Here is a 21,944-nt window from a genome sequence, read left to right on the forward strand (position 1 = left end):
TCATGTACCGCTGAGGTAACCCTCGAATCTTCCCCAGTACTGAGGATAGATTACCCAGAGTTTTGATCCAGATATGGTAGAAATCCTCATTCGTGGTAATCCCTGAACTCCGCCGCCCCCGTCCCAGATTGTGACTTTTCTGACTTTACCCTAATCCCCAAAAATAAAAGAAAAATTATGCATTTGCAAACTATGATTGTAACACTTAAACTGTGTGTTACACACTGACAGTATACGTATTGAAACACAAAGTAAATATAAACATAGCTATAAAAACATCCGTCACTAAAGCACCAGAACTCGTTATTCCTTAGCAATTATTGCTAATCAATGACATTTCAGCTATTCCACAAACAGTCCCACTGCGTACAGTGTACACCATTACGCACAGTCCATATCATTTTTTACCGAGTCCATCGGATACAAGTTCTCCAAGTGCAACTTTCTCGAGTTTCAATTGTTAACAGACTCCATTCACTGAAATCACAGAATTACAAAAAAACAAAACAAAACAGCAAGTATATGTTCTTATAATTGGGGAAGGGTGGGTGGGTGAAATTTTTTAAAGATGTCAGGCTCTTTCTCTGCTCTCCTTCTAGAATTTTCTAAATCAGTATCGCTGGGGGGCTTGATTTTATTTACTCAATGTATATAAAATACGAAAGCCGGATAGGCTCATTTTTGACAAGACAAAAAAAATATTTAATTCGTTATAACGAGATAATTATCTCGTAATAACGAGTTAGTATCTCGTTATAACGACTTAGTATCTCGTTATAACGAGTTAGTATCTCGTTATAACGAGTTAGTATCTCTTATAACGAGTTAGTTATCTCGTTATAACGAGATAATTATCTCGTTATAACGAGTTAGTATCTCGTTATAACGAGTTAGTATCTCGTTATAACGAGTTAGTATCTCGTTATAACGAGTTAGTTATCTCGTTATAACGAGTTAGTTATCTCGTTATAACGAGATAATTATCTCGTTATAACGAGTTAGTTATCTCGTTATAACGAGTTAGTTATCTCGTTATAACGAGATAATTATCTCGTTATAACGAGTTAGTTATCTCGTTATAACGAGTTAGTTATCTCGTTATAACGAGTTAGTTATCTCGTTATAACGAGTTAGTATCTCGTTATAACGAGTTAGTTATCTCGTTATAACGAGTAAGTTATCTCGTTATAACGAGATAATTATATCGTTATAACGAGATAATTATATCGTTATAACGAGATAAAAATTGATCTAAAGAGTTTATATATCTAAGTAAAGAATATACATGTACTATTATTTATAGAGAAGCCAGTCGATCAAATTTGTTTGAAGTGTGCCTGATAAAGATTTTATGGAACAACAGTATTATGCTTTTGATTAGTATTGTTCATTGAAAAGACCGAAGACAAATATACGGAAACTTATGACCGCCTCATGTTGTTGTGTTATACCTTAAAATTGCAAAATAGAATTAGTGTCATCTTCAAATGGAATGGATATAATGTCAAAATGTTGTCAACTTGTACAAGGAGATCAGAAAAAAAAATGATATATTCTGGCTGATTTAACTGGCCTGTTCAAGCTTTCTTGACTATGTTAAAATTATAATAATTTTTGCGTAATATTTGTCGCAATAAAAAATGCATAGAAATAATCCCATTATTTTATATATTCCGAATTACTAATGTCGATATGATACCATTTGTTAGGCTTTAACGTCCATATTTTGAAAATTCCTTGCCTGTTAACAATTAATATTTCCTTTTCTATTTGTTTTCTCTGTGATAACTCTTTGAAAGTTAGGAGAGTTGATTTCTTGATCATTCTAACGGAATGCAAATTTTGCCAAGCGAAAGGTCAGTAGCTAAGAAGGCATAATATGCTTGTAATTCTCGTGCGGCTGTCTTTGTGTCAGACTCTTAAGGAGGCCTAATATGCATGTAATTCTCGTGCCGCTGTCTTTGTGTTTGACGTCAGTGGGCGGGAAATTGACATGTGAGGCCTCGTGTAATTTAAATATATTAGTCTACATTTTTAAAATCAAAATTTACAATTTTATTTCAAAATGAAATGGAAATATAAGGAATCACTGTCTAGTTAGTAGAGTATGCCAGGGACATCAACGATAGTTGGAAACGTGGGATAATTTATGCATAACGGGCTTCGCCCGTTATGCAAATTATCCCACATTTCCAACTATTGTTGATGCCCTGGCATACTCTACTAACTAGACAGTGATTCCTTAAATATACATGTATAGTATTAGTCCTATTCGTTGATCAATCCTAATTAAAAAGATTATAAAAGTGAACTGGCTTTGTAAACTCTGTAAACTTTTTTGTGTGTGTTGTAAACTCTGGTTTGTTGTTTTGTCACCATGTGGTAAACATAGGATCCGCCAAATAGACGTGAATCTCAAATAGGTCTACGTGAATCTGCACAGCTTGGATCCCCCCCCCCCCCCGCAAAAAATATAAACGGTGAATCATGACAGAATATTAGATAAAATGTCAATATCAGCAGATCAAATCTAACGTCTTATTACTTAGAAGGACGTAATATCATTTTTGCTTCATCATTCCTCATCATCGTGAACAATCTGCATAAGCTTAGTCACAAAGTTCGGGGGGGGGGGGGGTTAAACCAAGTAAAATATTAGATAAGCGAATAGAAAAAAAAGAGATTTGATATTCCAACTACGAGTATTCGTCATTATTTTCGGGAGATATTTACTCAGATAAAAAAAAATCTGGAGGAAGGAGCACAAAAATACCCTTGACCACCCCCTCTTCAAAAGTGGTGGTGGGGACATTAGCCCCCCTATTACTACGCCTATGATCTAACTGCTGATGTCTCACCACCCCCCTTCTTCGAAACATTTCTGAATCTCAAAAACAACATACACTGTATGTATCGCACTGTAATCGTATATACTAGTATATGTTGCATAAACGCCTGCGATATGTTGTACTTATATTGTCTCTGATTTTAAATTTTAGCGGAATAGAAATTGATATATGAAAGTGTATTTATTTAGTCGTCCAAAACATGTCGAAATAGTGTCATTCATCAGAAATAGTTGTCATAAATAAATTGCCAAAGTTTGAAGCAAGTATATTTGGCAATATTATTTTAAGAAAAATATCGCGTCCTAATGCAACAATTTGAGGAGGCGTTCAGAATTAATGTGTAAATGTGTTCGCCTTAGAGTTGCTATACTTATCAAAATATGATTATTGCCAGCGAGATAGTTCAAGATTTAATCATAAGTAAACCCCAGAGCAAATTAAATTGTTCAAGTTATGTTTGACTGATAATTACTAGCTAAAAATTCAATGGCATTAAAAACTACAGCCATTTTTATTCAGAAAAATATCTCGTTATAACGAGAAAATTATCTCGTTATAACGAGATAATTATCTCGTTATAACGAGAAAACTATCTCGTTATAACGAGATAATTATCTCGTTATAACGAGAAAACTAATTCGTTATAACGAGATACTAACTCGTTATAACGAGATAACTAATTCGTTATAACGAGATAACTAACTCGTTATAACGAGATAACTAACTCGTTATTACGAGATAATTATCTCGTTATAACGAAATATTAACTCGTTATAACGAGATAACTAACTCGTTATAACGAGATAACTAACTCATTATAACGAGATAATTATCTCGTTATAACGAGATCCCAACTCGTTATAACGAGATAACTATCTCGTTATAACGAGTTATTTTTTTTTTATTCTTGTCAAAATTGAGCCTATCCGGCTTTCGTAATAAATTTCATGGTCTCACGAATGTTTTGCCGGGAATAAGGATACAAGAGTTATCGCGCCTGCACTGGAATTAAAGGCATTTATCACAATATGGTGATAAATGCAATTAATTCCAGATTCACAACTATTAACTACAAATCAATTAAACTCAATTTATTAATAATACAAGCAGCATTAACATTTCGTGGCACGCGTTTGTCACAATCTATTTATACATTATATCAATGAAAGTAAACCGGCGGAAAACAGGGAATCGCTACCTGCTTACCGTGAAAATGACCTCCCTACTAACCTGGCGCGATAGCGCCCCCACAGGGAAAATAACTGTGGTGGGAACAGACCTCTTGGTACCAACAAGAGTGACTGCCACATACGAACAGGGAATTCAAGTTCTGACTCGGGTCCTAACTCTATACTGTCTCCCTGGTATAAAACAACTACCTGGGGATAATACCCCCAGGGGTAGACCCCCAAAGCCTGCCCTTGGTACCACAAGGATCAAGCTGGTCCCTCATGTACCGCTGAGGTAACCCTCGAATCTTCCCCAGTACTGAGGATAGATTACCCAGAGTTTTGAGCCAGATATGGTAGAAATCCTCATTCGTGGTAATCCCTTAACTCCGCCAAATGAACTTGTCTATACAAGTTCACCCGCCACTCGCGTGTTGTGTGGTATATTAGCCTAGAGCCTATTATGATTTCACCCACCATCCTTCCATTAAACATATTAAGGTCCATAAATGCAAATATATACATATCTATATACATAAACACATAATATAGACATCTTTGAAATTCATGCTATCAAGCTATGTCATCTGGGAATACCTTTACGTCCATCTGATTGCCCAAGAAGGATTCGAGACCACCTTGCAGACTATTAAGAAACACTGAATTTCCTAAATCATTTAAATGTGTGCCATCATATCTAAACAGCTGTTTTTGTGCAAAAGTAATTGTTGGATGTCTGATGACCCGGCCCCCTTCTGCTTTAAGAAATTGCTTAACTTTACGGTTTACATCTTTTCGCATAGCATCAACTTTGGATGCAGATTTTGCATTGTGCCAGTATAAGCGAGGTAACATATCAGACCAAATAACAGACATGTTTGGAGCCAATAACTTGCAACGAAGGAAGGAGCATTTGATATTTTGAATTAGTTCCCCTCCAGGCAATATGCCTAGGTCATTGGAACCCAGGTGTACCACCAAATAATTTGGTGGAGGGGTAGACTTCAGTTTATTCTCGAAAAAAGAGTCAAATTCTTTCCATCTCATTCCCCTGACACCAAACCACATTATGGAGATGTTCTTATCTTGAAGTGTGAGGTTTTTTCCTCCAGGTCTATTGGTGGCACTTCGGGCTGCCCAGTATACTATGGATGATCCCACCACCCATACTATTCTCCTATAACCTACAAAACTTGAAGTTTGTTAGCAAGTAAAAAAAAATTAATTAATATTATAAATTATGTGAATCTAATGTATGAAGAGTATGCCCCCGACTTCCATCTGCCCCATTCTTTGATTATTTGGTCAGGTATGCCCCTCATTGCTGCCTCTGTTGCTGCCCCTATGCGAAATGAGTGTGACCTATAACGCCCATTCTTGATGTTGCAGAATTGTAAAGTTTTAGCTAACAGGGCAGAAAACTGGTAACATGTTAAAGGCTTACCATCGAAATGCACCAGGAATTGATTAGCACTTGGTGCGCCTCGAGTTCGAACCCCTCAAAAATTACTTACGGTAGAAACAGGACAAGCTGGTCCTCCTGTACTAAACAAAAACAAGGTGGCCTTGTTACCTAATTGGTCTGTTTTTGATTGTCTTATAGTCAGCTTAACCTGCTTGTGTCCATTAACTTGAATGATGTCAATGTCGTTTTGTTGCAAAGGTCTTGAGTCCTGCCCTCTCAGCGATTTACAGGCCAATTCGCCTCCTCTTAAAAAACCAAAAAAGCAGCCTTAAAAAGGTGAACTTCATAACTAGAAGAACAGACCTTCTCCAAAGCCTGGAGAAGTGATACAAGCATTTCTAGAGTTATAGGGGCTCGTGTATCTTGTTTTGGTGTCAGCCTTGCAGCCCCTTCTAATAACTTTGAAACAATGAAAGATTTGGTAACGTCTGCAAGACCATGAATTTTGTACATATATGACAAGCCCGATATATATGTTTTAATAGATCCAGGGGATTTACCCTCCACTGACATATATGCTATATAATGAACTACATGATCTAAAGGAGCTGGCCAAGTAGTCGGAAAACCAAACAAATACCTGAAATGATTGAAACTTTGGAAAGCTGCCTTATATGTGTGCCAAGTATTCTCAGCCATAGAGGCCTTTAACAGTTTATTGGTTTCCAGTGTCAAATCTCCCAGATTTCTAGGGGCAATTGGATTGGTGCTGGGTCTGCTTGTGGAGCCAAAGCCCGAAAACGACGCCACTGGCAACGAGAAATAGAATCCGCAATTGCATTTGATTTGGTATCTATGTACTCTGCCTTAAACCTTATGTTAAAATGAAGGGTATTAAGCACAAGTTTCCTAACCAGTTTCATAACGTCTTCAGATTTAGAAGTTTGTTTGTTGACTATGTGTACAACTGCCTGATTGTCAATATGAAATAATATCTTTTTATTAGCCAACTGAGGACCCCACACTAATATGGCCGCTACTACGGGAAACAACTCGAGAAATGTCATGTCACGCAGCCTACCTGTTTCTGACCAATGCTGAGGCCATCTACCAAAAGCCCACTTATTATGAAAAAATATTCCAAATCCCCCCGACATACCCCCAGCACTATCTGTGAATAACTGGAGAGTATCATTGGAGACCCAGAGTCTCTCAGGAAAGAGGGTCACTCCATTATAATGATTAAGGAAATCAAGCCACATAACTAAGTCTAATTTCATAGAAGATGTTACTCTTATTTTGTGTTTTGCCTTCCTTACACCTATTGTAGCATCGATGAGTCTCCAAATAAAAGCTCTACCTGCTGCAACTACCTGACAGGCGAAATTCAATAACCCTATTATAGACTGCAAGTCTGGTAAAGTAATCTTTTTGGTCCTTAAGCTGTCTTGAATTCTAGTGCGTAGCTCAGTCAATTTATCTTGTGGTAAACGCATAAGCATAGACAAAGTATCAAATTCTATTCCTAAAAATGTCAAGCATGTTGTGGGCTCTACCGTCTTCTCGTTGGCTATAGGGACCCCAAGTTCAGCACAGACCTGATGAAAGATATCAAGCGTATGTTTACAAATAGAGTCACCTGCTTTTCCTGCAAATAAAAAATCATCTAGGTAATGCATGAGGTTTTGATTGTTTGATTTTTACATATGAGCCAATGCAAGAATTTACTAAACTGATTAAATAAGGCACAAGAAAGCTTGGAACCAAACGGCAAACATTTGTCAAAATAGTATTTTTCATTGCACTTGATACCTAAAAGGTCAAAGTCCCCTGGGTAAATAGGCAACAAGCGGAATGCACTCTTCAGGTCAGTTTTGGCCAGGAGGGCACCCTGTCCCAATTTCTGTATCATCAATACTGCTTCATCTATATTGCTATACTTGACTGTACAAATGTCCGGGTCGATAAAATAATTAACTGAATCAAAGTCTGGGTAGGACAAGTGGTGAATTAAACGGACATCCCCATCTTTCTTGGGCACAAGGCCTACTGGTGATACGCGAAGCGTGGGGAAAGGAATATCGTGAAAAGCACCAGCCATTCTACCCAAGGTGACTTCTTTAGCAAGCTTTTGCTCGACAATTTGAGGGGCGTCTCTGGCAGATTCAAGATTTTTTGCTTCCCTGTAAGTTCTTGGGCCAGCATAGTGTAGCGGAAAACCAAATTTAAAACCATTTAACAGTTGAAGTTTTTCTGAATTGAAAGGATATAATTCTAATTCGTTACAAAGTTGGTTGTATTTAATGGGTGTGGCAGCAAGGTCATATAGAGTCATATCAGCATTATTTCTGACCGGATGGGCAGTTGATCTGGGGATGAGGTCCCCCACAGTTCGCACATCTGTGTCTAAACTTGCAGGGATTAAAGGAGCATGAGCCTCTATTAAAGGCAAAGCAGTTGCCGACCGACCTTGATGACTGTGGTTTATTAATGTTATAGCTTTGTTTGAATCCGGACCCACCACCCTAAGTAGTTGTTCCGAGATAAGTTGTTTGTGTCCGTGCACGAAAGGAACTACCCCCAACATTTCCTGAAAGTATGTCCCTATGAGAAGTTTGTGAAGCAGATTGTTCGTACTGCCCCGGGGATATCAACATTACCCACAATTCGAAATCAACTTCCCCCCATGATGAAGTAGGATGCCTCTCTTTTTTTAAGCGGAATTGTTCGTCATACTTGGACCAACCCAAATGACCCGTCTACTGGCAGCCAATCGAATACTGTGCATGTACTTAATCATTTCTTGGGCTTTCCCTGGAAACCTCTCGAGGTATATTGACATGTAAATAATAAATGCAGTTGTCCAAATGTGTATATTATTTATCGACTTCAAGTGTTGTTTTTCAACAACTAGTTGGCCATTTTTAATCACAAGCTCCCCTGTGATGTTAGGGTCAGTCCTAAGGTCGTGGGCCTGTTTTAACAATAATGCCAGATCTATATAAGAACCTGCCCATATTTTTTCCCGGATGGCTACGGGCACATGACTGCCTATGGGGTCACAAATACTAATTTCAGCGGATGGGCGACTACTAGTAACTTGCACCTGTTCCCCCATCGAGAGACCCCCAATACATTGAGTTACCGAATTAAAACCCGAGCCCGACTGATTTGTATCCAAGCTTCTCACTCCGAGAATTTTGGTTGAAATCAATGTTTATACCTGCACCCGTGTCTTGCTGTGACGGACCCTGTCCGATCTGGTCACTGGCGCTTTCACTTGCCAATAAAGGTGCTGCCTCATGTGCCACTGCTTGCTGCGTCTCTGGCTTGTCTGACGCTTGGGGTTTATCCGAGTGTTGTGCCTCGATTAAACGCCGGCTAGGTCTTCTTTTTCTTTTGGCTGGGTTTGCTTGACTGTCCATACGCCCTCTCTTCCTAGCTTTGGGAGGCATTATGACTTGTAATTTAACTGATGGCAGCGGATAGGACTCGATGAAATTGATGAAATTTTTTAAAGATGTCAGGCTCTTTCTCTGCTCTCCTTCTAGAATTTTCTAAATCAGTATCGCTGGGGGGCTTGATTTTATTTACTCAATGTATATAAAATTCATGGTCTCACGAATGTTTTGCCGGGAATAAGGATACAAGAGTTATCGCGTCTGCACTGGAATTAAAGGCATTTATCACAATATGGTGATAAATGCAATAATGTTCACCTTTTTGAGAATATCATCAGATATTTATTTTCTTGTTGTAGATTTGAGAATTCAGTCACCGAAACAGGGTCAAAAATAGGCTAAGTGCATGTAGAAAAACTAATAGAAATTTAAAAGTTTTTGTTCACATGCAGACAAAATATAAAAATATTAGTTTTTTAAAAAATAGTTTTAATCAGTTTCATTAATATTTATTGATTTTTTATTTGTTGTACTATGCAAAAGTACTGCAAATTGACAGAATCTGAATTTTTCTAAAGCGTGTATTTTACTTACTTTGGTATATGGTTACCACGGAAACGATTTGGCAAATTATTATAAAATTTTACCAGAAATGATAAAACTGTTAAAGAAGTTTATTAATGCAAAAATCCCGAAATTTTTCAATTTTATAGTTTCCATCAATTACACTGAGTAAGCTTGATGATTCGTGACATTCTCTCTTAATTCCTTGTTCTCCGTCCCAATGTTTTATACGTTAAACAACAAACAAACAAAATAAGTTAGTAGATAAGATCGTGGGAAGAAAACTTTGAATCCATAAAATCTTAACTTTGTGAAAAAGAGCGGATCATTAGTTTAAATGATTCATTTTCATTACTTTGCGAGTAAACTTTTTAAAAATTATCCTGATCTTTTATACAGGGTATTTCTTACATATCTTTAATATTAAAGAATTACATGGTTTTAACATAGCCCGATAACCAAACGCAGTCGACCTCTAACTGTCCACCAATTATCACTTCATTTAGGCTTCTTCATAATCAAATTTGGGACACCTACCTTGTTTAATTGGGAATGTATTAGATACTTTATGCTTTGATCGCAGAGCACAAAATATCAGCATGAAATATGGAGATAACGAAGGTATTCAAGCTCAAAGTCCATTAAAAGAATATAAATCGGAAGCAGAGCAAACATGGACCTCCAAATCATCAGAGGTGCATGGGATCAGGTGCCATGGGGGAGAGAGCATCCCCTGCCGACCGGTCACACCCACCGTGTGCTCCTGTCATGATCGGGAAAAACGGGAAAATCTGTAGGTATTTCAGTGCATAAATAATGGCCTAACAATTAGTAAGAAAAATGTCAGTCAGCATTTGACTTAATGATAGCTTGTATTTGCTGACGAGGTCATTGTATCGACCATAAAACTTGCAATATGATGACTTAAAACGAGACAGTTGATATCTCTGTTTCAACTTATTTGTCAGTAGCTTTCCTCGTTTTAGAAATTCTACATACTTAGAACATGCTCTTGCATATTGAATCAACTGGGAGACAAAAACCCCATATGCAGGTGATAAGGGTATATTTCTTCATAAGTAAGGGAAGTTGACGATTAAAAAATTGAAGTCATCACGTTTATCATAAAGCTTTGTTTTTATGTTACCATATATGTCTTTTTCTAGTAAAATATCCAAATATGAAACAGATGTGCCAGACTCTGTTGTATCCTTTATTTCAAGTTAACTGGGATATATCGTGTCGACATATGAATAGAAGTAACTATTGTTAATTGATAATACGTCGTTGATATATCTAAATGTCGAGTTGAAGGCCACAGCAAGTGTTTTCTTCTTCTCTTGTAGAAGTTTTTGAATAAATTCTACTTCATATGAATACAACAATAGGTCTGCTAATAACGGGGCGCAATTCCTACCCATGGGAATTCCAACAGATTTTTGGAAGACCTGATCTCCAAAAACTACAAAGATATTGTCAATCAGAAACTCAAGCAACTTCGGAGTACTTGTGTTTACAATGAGAATGTTTTTAGCAAAATAATTTTGCAAATGACCAATGATAAGGTAAGTATATTAACGAGTTCCATTTTTTTTCTTTTTCCATTTTTAAAGCAATGATGTCAAAAAGCTTGGATTTTAATTTATCTTGAGGAGTGGTTGTATAAAGTGTTGAAAAGTCGTTCGATTTGATGTTATTGAATTTGGTTAAATTTTCTGATTTCAAATTTTCTTAAAGTTCCTAGGAGTTTTTAAGTATTTATGCCTACGGATATTAAAAATTCGAGCTATTTGATGTGTTTTATTTATTTATTTATTTATTTATTTATTTATTTATTTATTTATTTATTTATTTATTTATTTTTGCTTCTCATCAAAGTATCGGTATTTTGAACACGGATATCTCGAATAGAATGGATAATTCAAAAGACTTTTTTCTTTAAGTATTTTACCCTCAATAGGTAAGTTTTTTTCTCGGTCCCATCGAGTTCGGGATAACGAAGTTTGACTGTAGTATTCTTGTCGGAGAAAAGAAGAATGTCACTTCGTGTTTCGATGAAGCAATAATGAATGCACCTGAAAATTCTCTGATCTAATGCATTCACTCCTATCGTTTTTTTACTGATCTGAATTTACTGCATAAACATATCTTATATATGCACCTGAATTTCAAAAACATAAATAAATATAGAAGTTTGTTTCTGTGGTAGATATTAAAAATCGGAATGACAAGCAATAAATATTTTCTGTTACATATTATCAAATAAAAGAGTCTAATATTATTTTCATGAAAAAAATTGCAGAAATAGCAAAACGATAGACTTATTTTTATAACATACAAATTTTAACACGCAAATACCTTGACTTTTACTTTTAGATGGGTAAAAATTGTGCAATATTGCAGCGATCTTAGAATACGAAGAGAATCGTGCAATAAAGCAGTGTAAATGATTTTAGTATACCCCCCCCCCCCGCTTGAAAAGTGGGAGGGTATATAGTGATCGGGATGTCCGTCCGTCCGTCCGTCTGTTACGCTTTGGGGTACCAATCTCTTATCCGCAACTCCTCTTTAACCACTGAATGACATTTAATGAGACTTTCACAGAATCTATGTTACATAGTGCCATTGTGCACCTCCTATTTTACTTTTTGATCGGACACATATTTTGGGTTTGCCAGAGCAAAACATGGACACGGTTATTCTTTCTATAATATTGAAGGGTACCCATCTCTTATCCGCAATTCTTCCTATACCACAGAATAAAATTTAATAATACTTTCACAGATTCTTTATTACATAATGCCATTGTGCACCTCCTATTTTACTTTTTGATACGACACTTATTTCGGGTCTCCCAGAGCAAAACATGGACTTTGCCATTATAACCATATGTGAGTCGGGAGTATCATTTAGTGAGCTCATTGCTCACAGAACCTCTAGTTTTTGCATGTATTGGTGTTGTGAGTGAAACATGGTTTACATAAATATTTAAACAAAAGACATTGAAAATAGGTTAGCATAAGAAATTTATTATCATGCAAGTAAATCCCATATTGCTAATTGTTTAATTTATAACCCATGCATATTCAATTTAATTTATTGATTGCAATATTGAGCAAGTAAATATTTCACGAAAGAAAGAACAATATGTCATTTTCAATTGTCTCTTTGGTTAAATTTTCGTAGTTATCAAAGAATTCTGTGTAAAAGCTATAGTAGTTGATTTTATCGAACATATTCTTAAATTGCAAATAACTTTACATGACATGTATAAGTTTACAGAGATGAGGTTTAGCAAAAGCAATGAAATTAAACTCTGTAATTTTTACAGAGAAATCCATGAACAAAAATAAAAAAAAATTGAAATGAAAGAATTTTTATAGGAATGAAGACCTTCTTTTTCGCTCAGTATATAACATTATGCTAGTCCTGTCTCTTATCATTATTTGATATGATATTTAATGTTTAAAATATATTTAAGGAAGTAATACAAACCGGCTTCTTTTTTCTTATGAGAATTTCCTTATCACCTGACATCACTAGACTGCATCCTGTTAGCAATAGAATGTTTTGGAAGGCAACAACTGAACGGTAGTCAGAAAAATCCCTTGAAATTACTGTCTTCAATTCAAAAGTAGAATTTAATTTGTTGGGAAATTTTGTTATAAAAATCAATCTCTGTACAGTTAGATGAGTATTTAATAATGAAATAAGACATAAGGTTTTATTTTGATAATTCATCAAGTTTGCAAATCGCAAATAATAGTTATTACTTCAAAAGGTTTCGGAGACAAAAAGAAATAAATTATATTAAAAGATAACAGATATCCTTTACCCTTGTAAACCAACAAAACATGGTCCAGTTTCTTTATAATCTCCTATATGTGATTGATAACCCAATGAAATAAAACCCCTGGTTCGTAATCTAAGATATACATAAATAAACGCATTTCATAAAGATTCTGTCCTTACTCATCCCCTATTATGAAAAAATTCTGGATCACAGACATATGTCTATACATTACTTTTGCATTGATAATGTGAACTAAACTTGTTAAGAGGTATTAAGAAGGGAAAAGTTCCTCAATTTAGCAGGTACATAAATTATCGATGAGAAAAAAAATAATTGAATAATAATAAGTAAGGAACGGAGTGATGATTGTTAGCCAAAATTAACATACCCAGTAGCAACGAATGGGAAATCAGACCTTACAAGTACAAGCCTAATTAAAGTGACTTGATGTTTAACAATAATTGGCTGATCAGCAATACCAATGATTGGAGTATTCAACTATCTGTGAGAGTGCAATGAGAAGAAAACAGGTTCAATTGGTTTATTGCCTCTCCTGTAAGGGATAGGAGTGTTAAAGGCTTTATAAACTGACGGGTGGATCGTTCAACCAGAGAGAGCTTTGCCCTACCAAACAGTAGACGATAAAAGTAAGGCATTAAAATCATATATCTTTGCAAAATAGAAAAAAAAAGTTTACCTTTTTTTCTCAGTTGACTACCCTCTATGGTACCTATCCGTTGGAATATTAGTTCAGTTGTGTATGGAAGATTATTCCACTGTTAATTTAAGGCCACTTTATCTTTATTTCTGAAAGGAACTCTGTTGATATTTATAATGACGAAATTATTGTCCAAAACCTCGTAATTAAGTTTTGATTTGTAATTAGAAATATATTGATATTATACAGTGAAGGCTTCACTTGTTGTATCCGTTCTACTTGGAGTTGTTGCTTGTGTTTCCGCCGGAGGGTATGGGGGCGGTGGCGTAGGACATGGACATGGTTTTGGTTATCAACAATTCGCTGTTCAGAGACCAGTTTATTACCAGTTACAGCAGCAACCAGTTGTTACCTATGGAGTACAAGGATTTGGAAATACTGGAGGATCTAATTCCGGGAACCTGTTTGGAGGATATGGAGGAGGTGGATATGGCGGAGGACTTGGTGTTGGATCAAATACAGGATCTATTATTCCAATCATCATAATCTGTATGTATTAAACTTTGCACCGACAAAAATAAATCTGTTAGATGACTTTTTGAATTTTCATGTACAGACCATTAATATATATACCAGTTAACAAAAACTTGAAAAAAATATTTTTTCTCTTTTAGTCGTTCTGCTGGCTATTTTTGCCCCGTTGTTGATCGCTTCCTTGACCTCTAGCAACGATGCTTTTTATGATAGCATCGGCTCTAAATAAATAGATCGGAGGTTTGTAAAGCTAAATTAATTCTCTTCTGCCTTGAATGTTTCAGTTATCTGAATGTCAATATGAATTCATCAAAGTTAAATTGGAAGATAACGAACAGTGATCATTCTCAAAAGCCTATTCTTTAAAAACAATATAAATTATGATCAAAGTCAACATGGACCTCTGAAAACAGAGATGGGATCAGGTGCCATGGAGGAGTAAGCATCCGCTGCCGACTGGTCAAACCACCCGTGTGCTCCCTGTCTTGATCGGTTAGACGGAAGCAATCCGTAGATAATTTCCGTGCGAAAAGGACCTATCAATTTGTATGAAAAACAATGAATTCATATACTTTATGCAGTGCATAGTTTTAAAGAGGAAATTTTTATACAATTTTGCTTTTAATTTCACTGGTCTCATTCTTGGATAGACGCAAATATTGCAAATCTTATCAATGATGGTATTAACTTCAAAGTATGGTATCAAAATACCAAAAAGCTATAGGGGTTTAACTCCCCAGCATTAAAATGTAAATTTAATATATGTTATTTTGATAAGAGAATCATGCATCTTTTTTTAAGTTGAATAACGTGCTGTTCCTTTTATTTTTCAGACACAATAGGAGAGGGACTTTATTTTATTGACTGCCTGTTACACATTAATGAAATAAACAATTGCAATTCAGTGTGTCATTCTGTTCTAAGTCAAAATTTTGTTTTATACCTATATCTTGTTACCATGATAAATTTTTGTAAGTTGTTCTACTTGCACATGTTCTTCAACGATAGATGTTTCAAAAGAAACTAGAAACCTTGAATGTAAAATTTTCGCAAAATGTATTTCTAGCACTGAAGTAGCAATAATAGTTGCATTGTTTACATATAGATCTGAACGTTAATTCCTCGTCTGCATTGAAACAAAATCATAACTTGAAAGAAATGAAAATTATGAATATTCAAATCTGTTTAAACCTTCAGACACAATGCAAGATACTGTCCATATTCTGTATGCTTTTTGGTTGTTTATTTTTGTTATCGATTAGTAGATTCTGAAAAAAAAACTATTTCTAAATTTGAATTAATTTACAATTAAAACTTGAAATTAAAAATCTTAATTTATGCGAATGAGTAGCCCATTCGTATCAGATGTTCTAATATAAACTATAATATTACATGCACTATGGCATCAAAAATAATTTTGAAAATATTAAAAAAAATCAGATATTCATATTTTTACTACAAATTCTTCACAATAAATTAAGTTCTTTAAAGACATGCTCAACGTAGTTTGAACTTTATTGTCTTTTTTCCAATACTTAAAGGAGCTATGTGCTACATTTTAAAGTCTATATTATGTGTTGTAAACGTCTTCTAAAACAAGTTTGGATAAACAAAACATCTAAAGTATATATTTTGTATTTCTTTGAATTATACAAAATTTTCATCAATTGATATCTTTTCAAAAATGCATGCTGATTTTTTTGTGAACGAACATCTGATGACACTATAATCTTAAATTAAGAATACATTTGTATCTTTAAAAATTTTCAATAGGTATGGTACGTTGCATATGTCCTTTAGTTAATTTGCCCTTTTGATTACCGTATTGTCTAGTAGCAGTCGCTTTATTCCAGTTCAGCATTTATTGATTTATTTGTCTGTCTAAATATATTGTTGATCTATTTCTTACAAACAAACCAAAATAAGTACTGTAGACCAACTTCTATTCGCGTGCGAGAAATATTCGCGAGTTTCGCGACCTATTTTAACTCGCGAATATTAATAGTCGCAAACCATTTATTTTGCTCTGTATTTGTAGAGAATGTTTCCTTAGTCGCGAAAATTTATCGTCGCGGATTGATTTCAAACTGACAAATCGCGAATAAAAGATGACGCGAATAATACTTGGTTTACAGTAATTTAACTGATTTGTGTTATCTATAAAAATGTAAGTATACCTGCACAAAGGCTTATCACAATTTGTACTATTAACCAATAGTTTAGATTATTTTTTTTTTTGGTAATTGATATAATACTATCTAAATATATAAAAGAACAAAGTGATCATGTAACAAATAAATTATTATAAAAAAAAATCACTGCGTAAAAATCCAGGTTTTCCAAAATTGTGCAATTGTACATTTAGTTACATATTTGTACATTTAGTTACATATTTTTTTTTCAAATATTCTAAATAATAAAAATGAAATATATTTTATTTATATATTATATTTTTTCGCAGGCATATTAGCATTTATACATAAGTTTGATGTTTGATTAACTTCTGTTTGGACTTACTGTACTTGCATTCTATTTGGATTGTTGTTTTTTTTTTCTTGCGAAGAAACAATAGACTGTTATTTACATGTATATATGTATACACATGTATACGAGCTATAGTGCAGTCTGCCTGTTATAGCTACCTACTGTACGAAAATCGAATTCTCGCTTTTAAACGAGGTAAATTATTGACAAACAAGTTGATAAAACAAGAATATCAGCTGTCTCGTTTAAAGTCATCATTTCGTAAGTTCTATGGTCGATACAATGACCTTGTCAGCAAATACAATTCATCATTGAGTCAAATGCTGACTGACGTTTTTCATACTAATTGTTAGGCCATTATTTACACACTGAATTGTCGACGGATTTTTCCGTTATTTCCCGATCATGAAAAGGAGCACACGGCGGGTGTGACCGGTCGGCAGGGGATGCTCACTCCTCCATGGCACCTGATCCCGCCTCTGATGTTTAGAGGTCCTTGTTTGCTCTGCTCCTATTTTGTATTCTTTAATGGACTTTTGAGCTTGAATACTGTTCGTTATCTCCATATATTTCATTTTAACTTATAAATTATAAATCAGATTAATACTACATGTGACTGAATATATTTCGAGTATCAACAGATTACAGTTGTATACTTAAATGTCTTTGAACTAATAGAAACCCATTATCTTTCCCTCACAATAGCTTTTGTTTTGGGGGGGGGGACATTGTTCAATACTGATACATTTTGTATGAACATTGTGGACCTCAATGACTACTTATCTTTCGCGGTAAGACTATTTATATTTTGCTGTTCTTAATTTTAATGTGCGTTACAAATTAAAGACATTAAATATTCCATGTGATCAAATGCAGCATTTATGTTTTCCAAATAAAAAAAATATTAATTCGAATCCATATCTGCACACATGTTGAAAGTGAGAAATTATTTTTCCAATTACCATTACCAATACGTTCATTAAAAAAAGTAGTTGATAAAATAACAATTACATGTACTTTGTTAAAGTAATTAATACATTACACATTATACTGTAAACGTGAAATCATACAATTTATAAAATAAAATCAGATTGAGGTATCGTGTATGTTGGGTCCATTTTCTCATCATAGTTCAGGTAATTTGCCTATCTACAAATGGCAAAGGAAGTAGATGGAAAGACCTTCAATTTTATAGTCTTATTTAGTCTTCAAAATAAAAAAAATATTAAAACAATTTAATAACTCTTTTACATGAAATAATTTAGATGTTAAACATATATGTATTGATAGATAAATACATTAGAACTTGTAATAATTTGTCAAGATATTTAATGAAGATATCGTTTTAACATAATCAACGGCATAATTACCTAGATATGGGGTTTGAAATTAGTGATGACTCTCAAGCTACGAGAAATCATTGACAATATTTACATTAATTGGACCAAAATGTTTCTAGTAGATCATAATGATCTAGTATTTTACTCACTGAGTCCATTTCAACTTTATAATAATATTTTATATTATAAAAAAGTTTTAACGTCACTGAAAAATGATCTGAGTTCCATGCGGTGTACTGTTTTCACTTGTTTGGAGCTATCTTTGACACTCGATGAATTGTAGAAGTATTTTTCTTTGACTTGACAATTGATTATATCACTGTCTTGTCAGGAATTTTTCTATCAAAACAATCATTTAAGGTATAATATCTATTAGGCACCACTGAATAAACATTTAAGAAAAGAATAGGTTAGAGAAGATTTTATTCGCAAGAACAGTTGTATTAATTATCAAAAGTCAGCTGTCAGTTACCTTCATTTGTATCGGACTCGTTAATAGAAAAAATATATATTAATGTATAAAATGTAATTCAAAATTAATTGAAAAGTAATATTTATAACTGGCATTTTTTCTAAAGTAATGCATTAAATTACGATTATTTTTAATTGAATGATAAATCCATTTCACATTACAACCAATTTTTTTCAAAAATGTAATTATTACAATGCATTACCAGTACACATTGTCATTACCCAAGGACTGGTAAAAATAAAGTATAATGATTCGTATTAAAGTGTTTAATTTACCTGCTTACAAGCCATTAAGAAACTAACATCCTCTTGACCAAATAAGAATGGACCCCTGCAAACTCCAGAGGTGGGATCATGTGCCTTTAAAAAGTAAGCATCCCCTGTGGATCGGTCACAACAGCTGTGAGCCCTATGTATTAATCAGAGAGACGGAGTACTCCGTAGTCAAATTTAGTATAAAAGCAGTAGCGTTACAAATGGTATGAAACATGTCAGACAAAATATTACCTAACGAAAGGTTATACTTGCAACCGTTAATCCCAGCATTAACAAACAAATAAAGGATTTTAAATAAATAATTTAATTTATTATAAAATATCAAATAGTATTTCAGATATTCCAGAAATGATCACTTCAACAGAACGACAATTATCTTCTTAATCATTAAGCTCTCTAAGAATACATTCTTTTTCTAAATGGACTTTAGATTTAACACAAATACGAAATATTTTCATGGCTATATTTTTTTTCATATTTTCTTAAGAATACTAACTACATTTGCTTTATCTCTTAAGAATTTTGATACGTTCTTTTTTAAGAAACGGCCAAAAACCCTAAATTCTCGCTATGTCGAAATTTCAAACTTAACACTTTTTTCCTAAATGTCATGTAAAAAGCACGCATGGATCCAGATTTTTTTTTTAAAGGGGTGGGTTGGGGGTCCACATCAGCTCAAATAAAAATCGAACTCGGAATATTTTTGATACGCAAAAACAAAAGAAAAACAACAACTTCCCCCGAAATAAAAAAAAAAAAAAAACTGTTTCGTGTGTGTGTTTGAAGTCAAAATTTTGCAAGTTCTATGGTCGATACGATGACTTTGTCAGCAAATACAATCTATGAAGTTCAAAGAACAAGTAGGTTGTTTGAGTATTTTCTTCCACAAAACATGGTTGTTCAAAAAGCCTATGATTTGCAATATCTATAATTACAGATACGAGCCTGTAGTCTGTTGCCGAACGAATATAAATATGGGCTTTCCTTGACTTTTTCAAATAGACTATTTAAAACTTTCACAGGGACAGAGTAAAGTTGGATGCGAATGTGATGGAGACCTAACTGTTTATTTACATAAGGCAGTAGGGAATCAAAATAAATATCGTGTATAATAGGCATATTGTATGATTGATGTGCATGACTAGGCTTGCGTCTCTGGGTATTGTTACAAAGTCTCATCACATTCACATTGCTACATTGTGGACTTGAAAGATTCCCAACACTATCGACATTGTTATTGCTACATGTAGTATATGGAAAGGCCGTGCTTAGTTTCCTAATCCAGTATTTTTCTCTTTATCAACGGAAAGGGTATTCAATGATGGGTTATTGGTATGATGATAACCTTTTCTTGAATTCATTGCCAAAATTGAATGATCAGGTAAATCAAGGTGCTTGTGGAGAAGCTGCTGCCCCCGTTGTTAATTTGAAATCTTTGCCCCGATATTCTTTTATTGCGTGAATCGTTGGTTTCACCAACATAAATAAATAAAGGTACATTCTATTCCGTAGATAACATAAGAAGATTTGCAGTTCAGATTTTCCCAAATTTTGGTATAGAAGCTCTGTCCAGTAAGATCACTAGTAAAAGAACAACTTGTAATCAAAACAATTCAGGTTGTACAGTTTTTGACAGAACATTTTGAAATAGAACACATGGGATCGGTAAAGGAATTTTCAAATATATCTCTAATAGAAATTCTACATTCCTTCATTTGTGTGTGTATGTGTGAACTGTTGCTTTTATACCAGAACTGGGAAGATTATTACTTGCATCAAGTCAAACTAAATTCAAGAATTCGAAACCTTGAAGTGATGTCCACAATAATTTTTCTGATTTTAGTAAATATCAAGAACGACATATCGTGTGTTTTATTAAATACACCTTGGTACCTTAGTAACTTATTTAAGTATATCAAAATTGTCTTTTTCTTCTTGATTAAAGGAGCGAATGATAGGCCAAAAGGTAACGCTTTAAATGTGAAACAACGATTAACGGCAAATTTTCATGAAAACGGCAAATGCATTCTGTGCTCAAGAAAATTTTTTAAAAGTGTATATGAAGAAATACACTAACGATATCAAATTTAAAACAACAATATAAGTTTACTTTTGGGCCCTGGTAAAATGTGAAATAAAATAGATACAAATTAAGCATAATTTTACTTCCATTATCAATTGATATCAAGACCATAAGATCAACAAGTTTTAGTGCTTAAATTTATTTATATACAAAGAAAAAAGAAATACAATGTGGTAGGGGTCAGCCAACATTCGTGAATTTCTATAGTAAGTCGAGGACGGGAATATCACTTTCAAACTTTTCTTTACTGTTAGCATAACGTTGTGAAAACTTGTGAAAAATACAAAAGACACATTATACATTTCGAGAACATTGGCTGGTACTTAAATATTAAAAATGTACGTAAAGATCGATGTTTTTACAATAGAAAGCGAGAGCTATATGAACTTATCTGTTTGACCCATGTTGAACCCACTTGTGGAATAAATTACATGTATCTGTAATAAAAATAATCATGCGCGTTCTACCCAGGTAAGGGTTCGTCAAAGGTGTTCACTGTTTTTGCACCTAAATACCCTTTTGTAATTTAAAATGCTAAACTCAAATGATAAAGAAACTAATGTTAATCTTTATTGTATTATTTCAAATGATATTGTATTATTTCAAAAGCATGAGTGAGAATTCTTTGTTTGATCAGTATGGCTACAGGCAACTTCATAGCATCATTAGATTATTCTATAGATAAAATAACGCAAAAATTATCATTTTAATTTGCAAACGCGTCCATAGATCCACCATCAGATTAAAGATTTAAATAGACGAAACTTGAATAGGTTCGGTAAGATTTTTCCGGATTTGTATTATCTATAGGCATGTTTGGAAATCCCCAGTTGTTTAAATTACAATTTTATTCTTGTGATGTTTCACGTGATTTTAAATTAGAAGTATTCACTAGTGTTTAAATATAACCAGAGAAC

The 21,944-nt window shown here is 34.0% G+C and overlaps 1 protein-coding gene across 1 annotated transcript; it reads left to right on the forward strand.

Moving 5' to 3' along the window:
- Positions 1-13,741: 13,741 nt before the first annotated feature.
- On the forward strand, positions 13,742-15,277 carry LOC133183528 (glycine-rich protein-like). The gene is made up of 4 exons (XM_061318473.1): positions 13,742-13,828; positions 14,089-14,388; positions 14,514-14,613; positions 15,207-15,277. Coding segments are annotated over exons 1-3 (390 nt in total). The 5' UTR covers positions 13,742-13,827; the 3' UTR covers positions 14,603-14,613; positions 15,207-15,277.
- Positions 15,278-21,944: the final 6,667 nt, after the last annotated feature.

This window comes from Saccostrea echinata, unplaced genomic scaffold (genome assembly GCF_033153115.1).
Source record: "Saccostrea echinata isolate AGI-Se365-2 ecotype Australia unplaced genomic scaffold, CSIRO_AGI_Sech_v1 ptg000009l, whole genome shotgun sequence".
Lineage (NCBI taxonomy): Eukaryota > Metazoa > Mollusca > Bivalvia > Ostreida > Ostreidae > Saccostrea > Saccostrea echinata.